The sequence below is a fragment of the Eriocheir sinensis genome, chromosome 39 (assembly GCF_024679095.1).
Source record: "Eriocheir sinensis breed Jianghai 21 chromosome 39, ASM2467909v1, whole genome shotgun sequence".
NCBI lineage: Eukaryota > Metazoa > Arthropoda > Malacostraca > Decapoda > Varunidae > Eriocheir > Eriocheir sinensis.
The window spans coordinates 16,167,084-16,184,911 of NC_066547.1; the positions used below are offsets into that span (position 1 = coordinate 16,167,084).

A 17,828-nucleotide genomic window follows, 5' to 3' on the forward strand; every position below is an offset into this window, starting at 1 on the left:
AGGAAGGAAAATGAGATAGGAAGGAAAGAAAGAAAACAAGAGATACAGGAAGGAAGCAAGAAAATTAGTCAGGAAGGAGTGAAAGAAAGGAAAGAAGGAAGATAATAATTAAAGGGAAAAAAAAATCGACACACGCTATTCTTGCTGAAGTGAGTAACGTTGCGTACCCCACACATTTGTACATCTCTCCCTCTGATACCCTCCCTCTCCCTCTCTCCCCCTTATCCTATCCCCTTCCTTCCCTCCCTCCTCTTCCTACCCCTTCCCCTAAACCCTATCCTTTCCCTCTTTCCTCCTGCCCTACTCCCCACCCTCAGAAATATAGGAAATGCAAGTGTCCTCCATCCCTGCTTTCTCTCTCTCTCTCACACACGTTAGGAGGAGGAGGACTGTTCTAAGAGGCGGAATTTCAGACGCAGATACCAGACGTGTTTTGTGGGAAAGATGGAATGATGGAATGGCAGACAGCTCGCGGGTCCTTCCTCTTTTCTCTTCCTTATCTCCTCGTGTGTTGTTATTTTGATGTTCCTCCCAATTTGTCATCCCTCGTTACCATAAAAGGCTCTGGAACCGAAGCATTAGTTTTTATTCTCTGTTAGTTTGTTGTTTTGTCATCCATGTATTTACCTTGTCTAATTCCTGTAATTCTAATGATCCTTTCCTTACAGTTTTTATTCTTTACTGTATATGTCCTTCCGTTGACAGTTTTCTTTTCTTTCTTCTATCATTCAGTTGTTATTTGTCTCCCTATCATTTGTTTACGTTTTTTAATTCTTTTTTTCATTCTACGTTATTTTTCCTTCCAGTTTTATTCTTTCTTCGCTGTTTCTGTTTCTTCCTTTGACAGTTTTCATTTCTTTCTTCTATCGTTCAGTTGTTATTTATCTTCCTATCATTTGTTTGCGTTTCTTAATTCCTTTTTTCATTCTACGTTGTTTTTCCTTCCAGTCTTATTCTTTCTTCGCTGTTTCCATTTCTTCTTCCTTTGACAGTTTTCATTTCTGTCTTCTATCATTCAGCTGTTATTTATCTTCCTATCATTTGTTTGCGTTTCTTAATTCCTATTTTCATTCTACGTTGTTTTTCCTTCCAGTCTTATTCTTTCTACGCTGTTTCCATTTCTTCTTCCTTTGACAATTTTCGTTTCTTCCCTCTCATAGTATATTCTTTCTAGTCTTCGTCTCATTTATTTGCCATCTCTATATTTAATTCCTGTCATTTAAATCTTTGCATCCTTACAGTTTTTCTTTCTGACCGTTTCTCTTCTCTCTTTGACCATTTCCTTCTCCCCCTTTTCTTTAGTTTTTTTTGTCTATCCTCTCCTTCTCTTTCCTATTGCGACTAATTTACTGTTTATCGTATTTTGTTGCTCCTGTTTCTTCACCGTTTTCCTCCTCCTCCTCCTCTTCCTCCTCGTCCTCCTCCTCCTCCCGTGGCTACCGCGTAATGGATATCTCAGGTCGAAATCTCCGTATCAAGAAATGTCGTAATGGAAACTAATGATCGTGAGAGAGAGAGAGAGAGAGAGAGAGAGAGAGAGAGAGAGAGAGAGAGAGAGAGAGAGAGATAGTTGACCCCCCCCAAAAAGGTCGAGCCGTATATTTATAAACCTTAAAACAATGAGTGTGTACCAAATAGTATCATCATTATAACTCTTCACAATGGCGCATAACATCAACACCGCCGGACTGATGATGACGCAACGCTGAACAAAGAGAGGAAGAAGGAAAAAAAATAGAGGGGAAATACACAGAAATAATACACAAACACCAAAGGGACAGTGGGTGTAGTTGTAATAATAAACAAAGGGAGGAATTAAGGAGGACGAAAAAAAAATCACGGAAATCAAATCAGCACAGCAAAGGGAAAACAGTAACACAACGAATATGAGAGAAACATTTAAAGGCTAAGAAATACACACGAGCAAAAAAGAATATTAACACCAAAGAGAACAAGAACAAGAAGAACAAGGGACGAAAAAGAAAAAGAGGAAAAAAAAAGAAAACCAGAACGAAAAGAACAACAAGAAGAGGAGAAAACAAAAGCAAAATGGACAAGATTAAGAAAATGAAAAAGAAAAAGAAAACGAAGAAAACAAGAAGAACAGAAAGAAGAAGAGGAGGCAGAAGATAACTAAATAAATTGAAGGAGGAACATTATGCTATGCTACAAGTCTCATTCTCGTCTATAATAAACCCTCAGCTGCACCCAACCAAGTCCTGCCGACCCACACCAAGCCAAGCCCAGAGAGAGAGGCGAGTCGCACACAACAATACACTACCGCCGGGTGATTTACCGCCCCGTGATGAGCCCGGCTGATCGACACACCAGGATATTTTGCACTGCGCTTCCAAGGGTTGTCAAGCGAGGCTGTTAACGAAGAAATACGACGTTCAAACAGGCTGGCTAACTGCATGGGGGACGCTTGTAAATAGGACTTCGTGGTTATTTCTTCTCTCTCTTTTTCTTGATATTAATGATGGGAAGCTTCGATTATGAGGTTCAGAGGCAAGATACGTATGGAGAGAGAGAGAGAGAGAGAGAGAGAGAGAGAGAGAGAGAGAGAGAGTACTGAGTGATAAGAAGGGGGAAAAATAAAAATAAAGACTAAATGAAAGGACAGGGAGGAAATAAGGAAGGGTGGAGAGAAAGAAAAACAAGACAAAGGAAGGAAAGAAAAAATCAAGAAATCAGAATAAAGGAGGAAAGAAAAGAAATGAAGGAAAGACGGAAGAAAGGAAAAAACGAATGAAGAGTGAAGGAAGGAAGGTAGGCAGGCAGAAGCAAGCAAGCAAGCACACAGTAAGAAGCAGAGTCAAAAGTGCGAGAGAGCCCGCGGGGGGTCGCATTATAAGACATTTCGTCGTCCAAACCCACATATTTGACAAGGCTTTCGTAGGAGTTTTAAGCATTTCCAGTAGTAGTTTTATGGCCCTGGTGGTAGTTTGACCCTTCCTCTGTACCATGAACCTGAAGAATCACTCTTTATAACCCGCCTGACCCCTCTTTGACCTTTAGAAATAACTGATGTGAGAAGCCAAAGTGTCTTATAATTACAGCCTGGGCCAGTGGGAGTCAATCAGTCATGTGCATAAGCCTGCGTTCCCTCCCCGCCTATTTAGGACGTGAAACTCAGGCGAGGATGAAGGGCGAGATAATCAAGGCACTATACACGGAGTCGCCAGCTTATCTAATTATATGCAAGCATGACGCCTACTCCGCCCTTTTACCAGGAAGAGGAACCACTTGGATTTATGAATAGGAGAGCGGAGGGCGTGAAATGAGAGCCCCTCCCCTAACGCACACGCGCGCGCACACATATAAGAATGCCACTCTTTACTTTTGTCTGTTGTGGGAGCGGTGAGTAGCGGGCTTTTTTTCTACACTCTTTTTGTTGCCCTTGAGCCGTCTCCTTTGTTGTAAGAAAAAAAAAGTCCTGGGCCGAAGTAACGCAAGGATACACGAGAATACAGAAGGATATCGCAAATGTGTTAATTCATTCTGTTCTTCCTTTTTCCTTCAATACATTTTTCCTTCATTCAGTCATTCGCTCATTTGGTTCTATCTTAATTTTTGCTTATTTCCTCATTTTGTTCTTTTCTTCCTTACTTCCTTCATTTCTGTCTTTCTTCTTTTTTTTCATTTCTTCCTGTCTCCTTTTCCTACTTCCATTCTCCTTCCTTTCTCTTTGTGGCTTGTTTGGTTTAAGAGCGAATCCACACACTCTCTTACCGACCAAACTTTCGACCACAGACGCAGTAATTGTATATACGTGATCAAATGCATGTATATCCAACCTCCATTTAAAACTTTCAATTGTATATGTAACCACCAGGAATCTCAAATGCAAGACCTTGAATTACCTGATTTAAAAATGCACACTCTTACCAACCCACCTCGAGATCACAGACGCAGAAAGTGTATATACGTGATCAAATGCAAATATATCTCACCTCTATTTAAAAATTTCAGTTGTATATGTAACCACCAGGAATCTCAAATGCAAGACCCTAGCTGAATTACCTGAGTTAAGAGCGAATGCACACTCTTACCAACCCACCTTGAGATCACAGACGCAGAAAGTGTATATACGTGATCAAATGCAAATATATCTCACCTCTATTTAAAAATTTCAATTGTATATGTAACCACCAGGAATCTCAAATACAAGACCCTAGCTGAATTACCTGAGTTAAGAGCGAATGCACACTCTTACCAACCCACCTTGAGATCACAGAAGCAGAAATTGTATATCCGTGATCAAATGTAAATATATCTCTCCTCCAAACTTTCAATTGTATAATGTAACCACCAAGAATCTCAAATGCAAGACCCTAGCTGAATTACCTGAGTTAAGAGCGAATGCACATTCTTACCAACCCACCTTGAGATCACAGAAGCAGAAATTGTATAAACGTGATCAAATGCAAAGGCGAAAGTGGAAGGAGAAACGAAATGGCTGACTGGTCACTAAATTATAATAAGAGACTTCAGCGTAAAATGATGACACACACACACACACACACACACACACACACACACACACACACACACACACACACACACACACACACACACACACTTACCCACTGACCCTATTTACGTGCAATCAGAGCCGCCAAAAAGAAGTGTTTATGTGCGCTGACTCATAAGATTCAGCAGCATAAAGGATGTGAAATAGAAATTGTTCAGACGACTCCGGTTACTCTCGCTCGGGCCCTGATGAAGATAAAGGAGGGGGAGGAGCAGAAGGAGGAGGAGGAGGAGGAGGAGGAGGAGGAGGAGGAGAAGGAGAAGGAGGAGGAGAAAAAATAAAGGGAGGAAAATAGGAGAAGAATAAAAATGACAAAGAATATGAAGAAAAACTTAAAACTTGAGGAGACCGAGGAGGAGGAGGGGGAGGGGAAGGGGTAGGAGGAGTAGATAAATCAAAGGAAGGGAGATAAAAAATAATACTAAAAGGATAAGTATTACAAAGAGGAGGAGGAGGAGGAACCCTATCCCCTGCGGTAGTGTGGATTGCTTGGGTGTTTGTTCCGTTGATTTATTGGCCTGTGCTTGGCGTGGGACGGTGACCACACCCACGGGGGGAGGAGGAGGAGGAGGAGGAGGAGGAAATAGAAGAAGGAAGAGGAAAAGTATCAGAAGGAGGAGGAGGAGGAAGAGAATAAATGAAAAATGGAAGAGGGTGAGATGGAGAAGGAGGATTATTCAGTTAGTTAAATCAGTGGCTCCCAACCTTTCTCGTTCTGTGCCTCCCTGACCAAACCATGCCGATCTCCAAGCTCCTTTTAACCCGGTAGCAGCGACGGGCCAAATTTGTGGCCTTACCGTGAACCAGCGACGGGCCAAATTATATAACCCCCCAAAAATAGATGATGCATAAACTGATCACAAATGCGTTGATATTTATTATGAAATGGTTTGCGTGAGTGATGATTTTTTCTCATTTTTTTCGCTTAGAGGAGCCTTTAAGAAGCATGATCCCCGCAGCTACCTATACTATGTTATTATACATGTTATCGTTGTGGCCTGCCAACGACTATGTTTCTTATGTTCTTATGTTCTTAGTTGCTTAGTTAACCATGGAAAGGAAGGTAGGAGGAAGGGAGGGAAGGAGGAAAGGGAAGAGAGAAGGAAAGGAGAGAGGAAGGAGAGAAGGAGAGAGGAAAGGAGCGAACGAAGAAGGGAAGAAGGAAGGAAGGAGTGAAGAAGAGAGAGGAGGGAAGGAGTGAGAGAGGTCAAAGCACAGAGGTCAGATCAGAGAGATCAAGGCCAAGGCAAGCAACACACACACACACACACACACACACACACACACACACGGCACATGCCCCGCCATCAAGATACAGGAACATTACACGGAGCATAATGGACAGAGAGTCGCCTGGTCCGGCGATAACAAGCCGCGCTGACCGAGCTGTCCTGGGGCGAGTTTTTGCACAGGACAGAAGAAAGAACTGAGCCTGGATTGCTATCTTGGCTGCGGGCGTGCGGGGTGAGTTAGGGAACGGAAACGTAGGAAAGGGAAGGGAAGGGAAAGGAAGGGAATGAAAGAAAAGAGGGAATTGTGATGGATAGGAAGGAGAGGATAAAAAGGAAAGGAAAAGAAAGGAAGGGGAAGGGAAGGGAAGGGAAAGGAATGAAGAAGGGAAGGGAAGGGAACGGAAGGGAAGGGAAGAGAAGCCAAAGAAAGGAAAGAAAAGGAAAGGGAAGGGAAGGAAAGAGGAAAGAATGGAAAGCGAAGGAAAAGGTAGGATGGAAGAAAGGAAGGAAAAGAAAGAAGGAAGAAACGAAAAACTTGAGTGATGGAGGAAAGAAAGGAAAAACTTAGAAATACGCTCAGAAGGAAAGAAGAGAAGAGAGGAAGAAAGGAGAGAGGAATGGTAGGCAGGAAAGCATAAGAAAGAGAGAAGGAAAGAAAGAGACAGAGAAAGTAATGGCGTTCTAGGAGCCACAAACATTACACATCCACAATGTAATCAAGAACCGGTCAAACTTTTGCAATAAACACTAAAACCCAATCATTACGAAAGGCGCCGTAAGAACCACAAACAATAGCCTCAGTAGTGATGATTCCAAGAGCGGCAAACATTACTTACTTCTGATCATCATAATTATACAGTATGCTTGTCATTTACTGCCCGTGTCATCTAATTATAGATACAGAAGGAGGGGAGGAGGAGGAGGAGGAAGGAGAAGAAGAAGAAGATGAAGCTGAAGATGAAGAAGATGAAGATGATGAAGAAGAAGATGATGAAGAAGAAGAAGAAGAAGGTGAAGATGAAGATGAAGAACAAGAAGTAGAAGAAGAAGAAAGAGAAGCAAAGCAAATGAAAGAAATAGAGAGGGAACGACTGAGGATTAAATAAAAGAATAAAGAATAGAAGGAGATAAAGAGAAAAAGAGAAAAAGAGAAACACATTAAAAAAACGGATTAAGGAAAAAACATCAGATTGCGTCACTCCCAAAATACATCCAAGAAAATCTAACTGAACCACCAACTAACTAACTAACTAAATAACTTACTAAATGACTGACTGACTGGTTCACACTAACAACCCGAAAACCTGTGGCTGACTGACTGACAGACTGACTGGTTCAAACTGACAACCCGGATACCTGTGGCTGACTGGATGACTGACTGCGTGATGAACTGGTCGGGTGAGGCTGAGGAGATCTACCTACTTAAGCCATTGAGGTCAGCGGGAGAGCCGGGAAAGGTGCTTAATTAGGTCATGTCCCAGAGACCTACAAGTACCTCTCTCTCTCTCTCTCTCTCTCTCTCTCTCTCTCTCTCTCTCTCTCTCTGGTGGTCTTGGCTCAACCTCGTTTTCGCTAACCTTGCAACCGACCCAACCACCTCCTTTCCCGCCCGCCCGTGTGTGTGTGTGTGTGTGTGTCCTGTTCTCCTTTTCCAGCCTCACATATTAACCTGTCCGTTCTGCCATCTCTCTCTCTCTCTCTCTCTCTCTCTCTCTCTCGAACCTTTCCTATACATATGTGTTGTTAACGATCTCTTACTCCTTAACAAGTAAACACTATAGCCCACTATCACACTGTATTACCCATTCCCTTACTGCATCTTCGTCTCGTTTCGCCAGTATTGCTTTCCCACGCACCAGATCAAACTATAACACCCTTCTCAAGCGTGTGTGATGTGATAAGGAAGGGGGAACTGATGTGGATGGGAAGAGAGAGGAGAGGGAAATGGGTACGAATGGTATTAGGAAGAGGAAGGAAGGAACGAACAAAGGAAGATAGGATGTCAAAAAAGCACGTAAAGAATAATATAAACGTAGGCTGTATACTGTATCATCAGTGCCTACCGTGCCTGAATGTGGATGCATCTACATATACCTGAGATGACAATATGATAATATGATAACAAGGTTTCGCCAGATAGGCAAATGATGTTTCAAGGACATGAACGTAAGGTGACCCTGTGCGCACGCAAGCACTGACGCATACACAGATAGTTACGCAGAGAGAACAGCGTACCTACCTACCTACATAGAGAGAAATGCTGTTTAAAGGGACATAAACGTAAGGTGATCCTGTACACTTTGAATACCTTGTGCAATATGAAAACCTCTCCGACGCAAGCACTGACGCATACACAAATAGTTAATAAGCAGAGATCAGCCTACCTACTCAAGCTAACCGAGGGATATGATAAGAATATAAAGATAACAGAACTTCACGACACATTATGAGACGGTTCGGGTGTCAGTCTGCACTCTGAAGGAAGCGTATATGTCAAGGAGACTATTGAGGTGTGGCATCTCCGTAGTTTCGATGCATCTCCAAGTAACGCTCTATTGCAGGGGTAACTTGATTATTTTTACGGTATCTACGCAGCCTTTCCGACCTCCAGCAAAATGAGAGGGATCAGGAAGAGCTTGCATAATGAAAGCAGTGGAAGTATGAAAATTTAAGATGGAGAGAAAAAAATACAAAAAATGAAGCCATGCATGTAGTCTTTGCATTTGGTCCGTCACCCCGATGGAGACTGGGTGCGTTTTGAAAAGAGATCATGGTCAGCATTCTCGGACACATCCGCCTCTCACATCAACCATTTCCACAAGTCGACAAAGAGATTAATCGGGTTCTCATGAGTGCTTCTCCACGCTCATGGTACAGAAGAAGTACCAAACTACCACCAGGGCCATTGAACTATCAGTGAAAATGTCTCTTGCAACTCCTACGAAACCCCTGTCGAATATGTGAGTCTAGGCGCCGAAACGTTTAAGAATTGGTCCATTGAAGGTGTTTACGTCCTTGTATGAGTGGGTGAAGAAGTTTAATCGTGTTCTCATGAGTGCTTTTACAGGCCTATGGTACATAAGGGTCATTAACCTACCCATGAAAATACCTCTCACAACTCCTACGAAAGCCCTGTCAAATGTGTGCTTGGGCGCTGAAATGGTTAAGAAGCTGGCCCACTGAGGGTGTTTATGCAGGGGTGTGAACGGATGAGAGTGGGTGGAGGTGAGGGGGAGCGGGGTGGGGGCGGCCATATAAAACCTTATCTATCTTTCGGCCTGCAGGTAATTTGCTGGTTGGGCTGCTGATATGTCAGGCAGGGCGGTAGGCACTCTGACAACCTAGCTGAGGAGAGCTGGAGCAGTCCCATGAACACCATTACACCGAAAAGGCTGGTAAACGCGGAACCCCCCGGCACTGTTTACTCACTGAGGTTTGAACTGACATTTGAACTGCACTGAGGACAGGATTGACGGTTGTACCTTTCAGATTGTCGTACTCAGCATACGGTATCTGCCGGATTCTGGATTATGACCGCAAATTGTCACTCCCACACAAATAACGATGTTCAAGTTCAAGTTTGGCGAGTGGAAAGGATATAGTGACGTTCCTAAAGCTGATCTGATTGCTATTTTTTGTAATTATAATTGTACGTCGACCATCCAGAAAGGCAGGATGAACAGCAGGGTGGACTGCACGCTGACCGACCAGGCTGGGATTTGAACCCAGGCCCGCAGATTCATATAGTTGGGACGTTAATCACTGCCCCACGGAGAAGCTCGGAGCTCCTTGGGTGATGTATGGAAACAGGGAGTGAGAGGATGTGGTGGTAAGCCTATTCATATATCCTCAAATCTCGGTGTTAAACTTAATTAATAGGTGCATAAATAAGTTCTCTCCTTGTTCCACTGCTCCAGAATTACACAGAAAATACTAAATAATTAAGCGAACACCTCCCATGTGAAATGCATAAAGAAACACTGCCATGAACGGTAATATAACGTAGTGCAAGACTGTTAACCTAAACCAGCGCAAGAAACCGCGGTATTATATGTTGTTGTTGTTTTTTTTTTACAGCTAAGGAGACAGTTCAAGGGCGTAAAGAAAAGTGACGTAAGTAAAAGTAATGTAAAAGTTTAGTAGAATAAAGCTAAGCCAAGTGTTTGAAGATACCCTAAACAAAAACTTAACCTATAGGCATTTACTTAACATACATGAACAATAACAGGGATATGATTTAGAAGAGGAGGAGGAGGAGGGAGAGAAAGGCGAGGAGAGAGGCGGTGGAGTTAAGCAGCTGAATCCTAAGCCGAGTAAGAGAATTAGCAAAAAAGAAAAAAAAAAGCTTCACAACAGAATTTCCAAGACAGGACAATGGTGCTCGGACAAGGTTTTCCACCCCTCGCTACATGGCCAAGGAAGGGCGAGGGGGGGAGGAGGAGGTAGAGATGGGGTGTTGTTGGCTCATAGTTCGAGGCTGGAATCGGCTGTTATCTCTTGTATAGTGACGCTACAGGTGTGTGTGTGTGTGTGTGTGTGTGTGTGTGTGTGTGTGTGTGTGTGTGTGTGAATAATGACTGACTAAATTCTTCTCTTAAATTAAAACAGTTAGTTTCTCTTCCTCCCTTTTCGTAATGCGGGTATGAATCTATGTTATACAGTAATAGTCCTATAATTATGTATTAGGAGTTCGATATATCACACATTCGAGGCTGGGATCGTCTTAAGGAGTACAGTATACAAGACTCCTAAGTGCTTGTAGCCTGAGATCGCATTGCAAAACCCGGTAATCACACGTCCGAGGCTGGGATCGTCTAAGCCTCTAAGGAAATCCCAATAGCTCCAATAGCGCTTCTAGGCCTGGGACCATCTAAGGCCATCCGGTGATCACAGGTTCGAGGCTGAGATTGTCTTAGGGAGCTAACCTGGGATCGTTTTAGGCCACCCGGTAATCACAGGTTCGAGACTGGGATCGTCTTGAAAGTGAGGTAATGCTATGCACGCGGCGCCTTTGGTGTCGGGAACATGCGAGCGCTCCGGTGTCATCATTTAGCTTGGCCGAGCGGAAGAAGAGGAGGACGAGGGGAAGGGACGGGAAGGGGTGAGGGCGGGGCGGGTAGGTGAGAGAGGGAGCCCAGAATCCTTGCATCCTTTCTTCCATGTTAAACCCTTGCGCACTTCCCTACATATTAAACTCTTGAACCCCTGGACCCTTCTTTAAATATTGAACCCAAGTGCCCTTACTTTATTACATACGGAGCCCTAGCACGTCTCATGTTGAACCCTTCCACCCAAACTTTCACATCGATAGTAATAATGATAAGAACTCCGTGTACCTTTCCATGTTGAACCCTCGCACCATACCTTCCATATCAATAGTAACAATAATGAGTTCTTGCATCTCTCCATGCTGAACCCTCGCACGCTCCCTGTTGAACCCTCGCACCATACCTTCCATATCAATAGTAACAATAATGAGTTCTTGCATCTCTCCATGTTGAACCCTCGCACGCTCCCTGTTGAACCCAAGCACCATACCTTCCATATCAATAGTAACAATAATGAGTTCTTGCATCTCTCCGTGTTGAACCCTCGCACGCCTCCTGTAAAACCCTCGACGCTCCCTGTCAAACCTTTTCCCCTTCCTTTCGTACTGATAATAATGAGCACTTGCACCCTTCTATGTCGCAGCTCCCCGTTGAACCCTCGCAGCCTTCCCTCTCGTTGCATGACTGATTTAAAAGGCGGAGTCGGAAGCGTCACATTGAGTATTCATCTCCCCAACGCACCGATCGCTAGCAGCAGATAATAATTATGTAAATCAGGAAGCTTTCTAATGCCTGCGACCCCCCTCCCCTTCCCTCTCTACCTCCCTGTCTCTCCCTTCCCTTCCTGCTTGGTAATTCCTCGTTCCTGCTTATTTCTCGCGCCTAGACTTGCAAATAATTGAGGAAGTGTGTTTTGGTAATGGACAGGAGAATGTACTAAGCATGAATGGAAGGAAAGGATAGGCAAGAGAGAGAGAGAGAGAGAGAGAGAGAGAGAGAGAGAGAGAGAGAGAGAGAGAGAGAGAGAGAGAGAGAGAGAGAGAGAGAGAGTAGCATCGCACCTGTCAGAGTTTCTCCTTTCAACATCTCATTAATAGCGACCTTCTTAGCTGACCTCACCCCCCCCCACGTGACCCCCCCTGTGACCGCCCCCCCCCTTCTCCTCTGGACATTCCTCTGACCCCCCCCCCCTCCCCCACACGGTTGGACCCACGATACCGGCTCACACTTCAGGATAAGAAAAATAGTGAAGAAATATTTAGCCTATAACTTAATATGTGTTTGTCTGTTAAAGGTTGATGTTGCTGATATCTGAACGAGTCTCTTTTCTTTCTTTTTTCTTATTTTTTCTTTTTTTTTTCCTCCTCTCTCCTTATCCTTTCTTCTCCTTGTCTTCTTCTCCTCCTCCTCTCTCCTTCGTCCTACCTCTTCTACTTCTTTTTACTATTCCTGTTTCTCGTTCTACTCCTCCTTCTCCTCCTCCTCCTTCTTTTCCTTCTCCTCTCTCAGTCTTCCTCTCTTTCTTCTTTTCACTCCTCTTTCTGTTTCTAATGCTTCTCCTCCTCCTCCTCCTCCTCCTCCTCTTTTTCTTCTTTTCATTCATTCTTCTTTCTACTTCTCCTCCTCCCCTCTCATTCCTCCTCCTCTTGATCCTAGTACTCCTCTTCCTTCAATTACTATCAACTCCCCTTCCTCCTCCTCCTCCTCCTCCTCCTCCTTCTACGTCAGCTTCTCCTCTCTTACTACTTCCTCATTCTTCTCTTCGTATATCACATCCGCCTCCTCCTCCTCCTCCTCCTCCTCTTCCTCTTACTTGGTCCTGGTGGGAAGGTAACCGGGAAGACCATTAAATATGACTTGATTCTCTCCCTCCCTCTCCCTCTCCCTCCAGCAACCGAGACCTGGGAGAGAAAGGAGGGAAAGGAGGGAGAGGAGGAGGAGGAGGAGGCTGGTTTTTGTGTGTCCTCAGAATTTGGGGCACGCGAATGGACCAACTGGGAAGGAGCAAAGGAAAGTTGACAAAAGTAACACACGGATAATTGCGATAGGGAGGGAAGGGAAGGAAGGGAGGGAGGGACGGAGGGAGGGACAGGTGAAGAGGGAGAAAAACAGAAGGGAAAAGAAAGAGAGGGAGAGAAGAGACGACATGTAGGAAGGAAGGAAATGGCAAAGTAGGATGAAAAGAGAAATGGAAGGGAGAGAAATGGACAGAGCTAAAAAGAAAAAAAGAAGGATGGAGATATGGAATAAGGAAGAGAAGGAGAGAAGAGTAGACGTACAGGTAGGAAGGAAAGGGAAAATAAGAAAGATGGGAAAAAGGGAGATAGTAGAAAGGACATGCGAAGAGGAAGAAAAGGAAACAGACAAAGAGACAGGCAAATGGAACAAGGGAGAGAGGGAGAGAAAAGTAGACGTATAGGTAGAAAGGAGAATGATGAATGAATGGTGATAAGAAGACGGAAAGACAGGAACATGAAACGAGAGAGGGAGAGATAAGAAAACACATATAGGAAGAAAAGCAAAAGAGGAAAAATAAAATGAGGGAGGGATAAAAGCGATACCCAGTGACTTAATTAACAGGTGATAGGTGTTGACAGTTACGCTTAGATGAGGTGTTTTTGCTCACAGAAGCTGCCTCGCATATACCTCTACCGGCCTCTTGCAGACTCCTTACATTCATTTCCTCTTAATACACGTCAGCTTCACCTCTCCACACGAAGTTGACCTCTCTTTTGGCCACTCATCTATACTCTGTTTTTTATAGGGGTAGAGATTAAGGGCTTTTTTTCTGTTAATTTTTTTTTTGCCTTTGAGATACATCCTTTGCTGTAAAAAATAATTGTTTTTAATATACGCAAGCTTCACCTCTCCACACTGGCCACTCATTTATGTATACCCTGGGTTTTTTTTTATAGGGGTAGTGATTAGCGGGCTTTTTCCTGTTATTTTTTGTCCTTGAGATGCTTCCTTTACTGTAAAAAATAATGAAAAACGGTTCTATTCTTCCCCGGCAGATGGGAGGCGCAGCGGCTGTCCTAGGAATGGTAGTGACGGCGGCGCGGGCGGCGGTGGTAGCGTGGGTGCTGGTGCTGGTGGCGGTGGCGGGCGGCGTGGGTTGGTGGGCGGCGCCGTGTGAGGCCACCACCACTACAACCACCATCACCACCACCACGCCCATTACCCCCAACAGCATCACCGGCACTACCGCCACCACCGCCTCCTCCCCCACCACCAGTACCCGCGCGGTGCCCTCCCCTATCAGGATCTCCGTGTACGGCCGTGACCCAGACGCCTCCTCCTTCATCAGTGTTACCAGGCCCCGCAGGAACGCCACCTTCGTCGCCCCCGTCAGTAGAGAGACACTAAGCACCCATGTCATGACCGCTCCCTTGCAATATGAATGAATGGATAAATAAGATAACCAAATGAATGGCCTTATTTTTTACAGTTTTCTTGCTTGATGGCCACTAATTTGCATGCACCATTAATTAGTAAGTGAATGAAATAACTATATGAACAACCTTTTTTTATAGTTTCCTTTGCTTGGCTTTCAGTATAATCATGAAGCTAAACGCCCATAATATTACAAGCGCTCCCTCCTTGCATGTATAACTATATTTTACTATCGCTTTATTTATTAACCTATCTGTCTATATGTACTGTACTTCAACTCCGCACATGCTTATATCCTCTCTATCTAACTATACGTCTATCTATCTCTTCACTTCAACTCCCTAACACCCTTATCTTCACAGAGCTCGGAAATCACACTCGGGGACGAGGAAGTGGAAATATTGGAGGCGGAAGAGGAAGAGCAGACATACAGCGACAAGGTACAGGAAGATACCAACAAGAACACGCCCTATACATCCCAAAGGTCCGTCCCTTCCCTCTTCTCAGACGCCAACGCTGGGACTGAAACTGAGCACGAGGAAACAGGCGAGATGCTGTCTGTTCCTCACGTGTCTGTCAATCGAATGGGCCTGGCTTCTGAGGAGACATCGTCGTCCTCGGTATCGTCAAGGAAGCTTCGAACTCACCTCAGGGAGACATCCAAGAGACGTCGCTCCCAGTCGGTAGGTCGAGACGTATAGTGTAATTTGAGGTTTATTTACCGAGAGAGCAACAGGGAAATATATCCGACTTATTCTTTTAGCTTTTATTTATTTTGCAAGATATATTCCACCAAGGATTAGTGAACTGAGTTTGATTTAGCAAGACAGGGACAGGTAAATGGATCTAACCTGTTTTTCTTTGTTGTTGTTGTTTTGTTTTGGGTTTTATTTTATTTTGAAGCAGGATAATCTGACACACACACACACACACACACAAACACACATTGGATTGTTTTTTTTTAGCTCTTATTTAATTTCAAAGCAACATAATCTGACACACACACACACACACACACACACACACGCCGTCCATTGTCACCCACCTAACACAAAGGGCGTTAATTACCATAAGTTAAAGGGTCATATGCAGCTGCGGCCTAAATAACTCAAACAAACAGCCACACTCCGGAAGACACACACACACACACACACACACACACACACACACACTGACACACACACATTGCAGCGTTACCCTTTCACCCATACATTACCTATTTGTCACACCCTCTTTCTTATTATATACACTGAACACTATTATCTGTATGTCACCTTTCTAGAGTTGACTATATGCCTTCCATCAGCCCTTCATTTATTTAGCTTACCGTATTGAGATCGAAGGGAAGGAAGGAGGAGATGGAAGGAGAAGGAAGGATATAGGAAAGGATAGAAGGGGAAGAATAGAATAAAGAGGAAATTGGTCGTCCGCTTTTTCCTATCTGCATAATGTAGCTACAATCTGTCTGCCAACCCTTCATTCGATAATTATAAACGCTTTTAGTCAGTTACTTTTCTGTATACATATGCTTTTAAACACCCCTCCAGTATATGTTATCATCCCTGTTATCACTCTTTACTTCATAATTTGCCTATCTTTTTCATTTTTTTTTTATCTTTTCTTTCCATTAGCTTTTTATCCATACGCAATACTACCATCACACACACACACACACACACACACATTACTAAACTTCTAATTCTTTTCTCATATTCACAGATTCTGAACAGCACGCGCGGCGCCCCTGCCCCCCTCCCCCCCTCCATACGTCCCCCGGCCCCGCCCCCTAGACCCCCAAGCTTCGGCCCCCCAGCGCTGCCCGTGGCCTCCCCCGCCCCCCCACCCTCCCCCCGGCCGCCCTCTACCCCAGTCCCTACCAGCTTCGGGCCCCCCGCCGTCCCACCTCCAATCAGCCCCCCCTCTCCTCCACCTGGTTCAGACGAGGCCCAGGTGACAGGTATGGTGTGTGTGTGTGTGTGTGTGTGTGAGAGAGAGAGAGAGAGAGAGAGAGAGAGACTCATGTTCACTTTCTAACACCAATTATTCTCTTCATTTTCTTAACGGAAAATAAATATATATAGACGTGCGTAGCCTAACATAGCACCTTATCACACTCAATTAACGTCAAACCAATCATGGAAATAGATTATATTAACTAAAAATGGCACTATTAAATAAAAAAAAGTGTTTGATCAGTACTATTTTCTTACATGTTTCTCATCTAAGACCCGAAACCACAAATAACTTAAAAGAACATTAGCAGAAATTAAAAATATACATAATAATTGTAGTAATAATAATAATAATAAGAGAGAGAGAGAGAGAGAGAGAGAGAGAGAGAGAGAGAGAGAGAGAGAGAGAGAGAGAGAGAAACACCCACGCGACATTGCCTATAAAAAAAAAAAAATAGCCTAGCATACCGAACTCTATAACTCATTCACAGCCTTTAACTTTACTCCACCGCTACTCTACTAACCTCTATCATTACTGCACAAAGACAAAGAGATAGACAACAAATCAATAAATGAGAATACAACGATAAGAAGAGAAAAATAAGAACATAACATCAGAAAATAGCCTACCTTTCTTTTTTTTTCTTTTATTCCAGCCAATAACTCTACCACACTACATTAACCTCTATCATTACTGCACAAAGACAAAGAGACAGACAACAAAGCAATAAATGAGAATACAACGATAAGAAGAGAAAAATAAGAACATAACATCAGAAAATAGCCTACCTTTCTTTTTTTTCCAGCCTATAACTCTACCGCACTACATTAACCTCTCTCATAACTCCACAGAGCCATAGAACAATAAACTAATAGGCAGCAGAACATAAAAACAGAACAATAAATAAGAATAAGACAGCGAAGAGAATAAACACGAAAATAAAGGAATGTCAGAAAATGTCACATTACCTTTCTTTTACTTCTTTCTTTTTTTCCTTTTATTCCGTGTCCTAAGCGAGTCCCACCTTCCCTTTCGTTCCCTCAAGGTCTTTAATCACTAGAGCACTGTTATGTGTCTTCCCGAGCGTCTCACTGTCACTTGAGGTCAGAAACGACGATTTCCTGTCAAACGCGGGTGCTCACCTGACGCCATGTAAACGACCTCTGGCGGGCGGCGGCGCGTCTCAGAGTTACCAGATTATCGTATGTGCACATTATCGCACTCCCACCGTCCACGCTCTCTTATTAATTAATGTTACCGCCGTTGTGTAGGCGGTAGGACAGTGAAACGACCCTTCTCGTAGACTCACCATATAAATGATATAATGTGGTCAAAACTGTCAACATATACCTTCTGGATCACAAACACAAAGCACTAAAGCACTTCACTTAACATTTACTAATGTTAACATTCATTTAGCGTCCTACATTGTATGTCACTTAACATCTAACGTCCAACTTTGTATGAAGGCAACGAAGGCAACAACAATACAGTATATAATTGGGTAAGCAGGCAAAGATACAATCATACTACGGCAGGCGAATGGACTTGCGTATTCCGGGCCTACTGGAACGTTCTGTTCCTCGTGTCCCTCCTTCAGGTGGAATTCTTTTAATTAAAGAACTCCCTCTCTCCCTCTCGCCTCTGCTCAAACAGCAAATAACTACT

General features: G+C 43.8%; 1 protein-coding gene across 3 annotated transcripts in view; it reads left to right on the forward strand.

Moving 5' to 3' along the window:
- The window catches only part of LOC127009086 (uncharacterized), a 75,818-nt gene that overhangs the window by 50,237 nt on the left and 7,753 nt on the right, over positions 1-17,828 (forward strand). For all 3 annotated transcript variants that reach the window (XM_050881851.1, XM_050881850.1, XM_050881852.1), the window contains 3 exons: positions 13,829-14,161; positions 14,570-14,890; positions 15,927-16,164. In XM_050881851.1, coding sequence (XP_050737808.1) covers positions 13,829-14,161; positions 14,570-14,890; positions 15,927-16,164 — 892 coding nt within the window. The remainder of the gene's footprint in view (positions 1-13,828; positions 14,162-14,569; positions 14,891-15,926; positions 16,165-17,828) is intronic.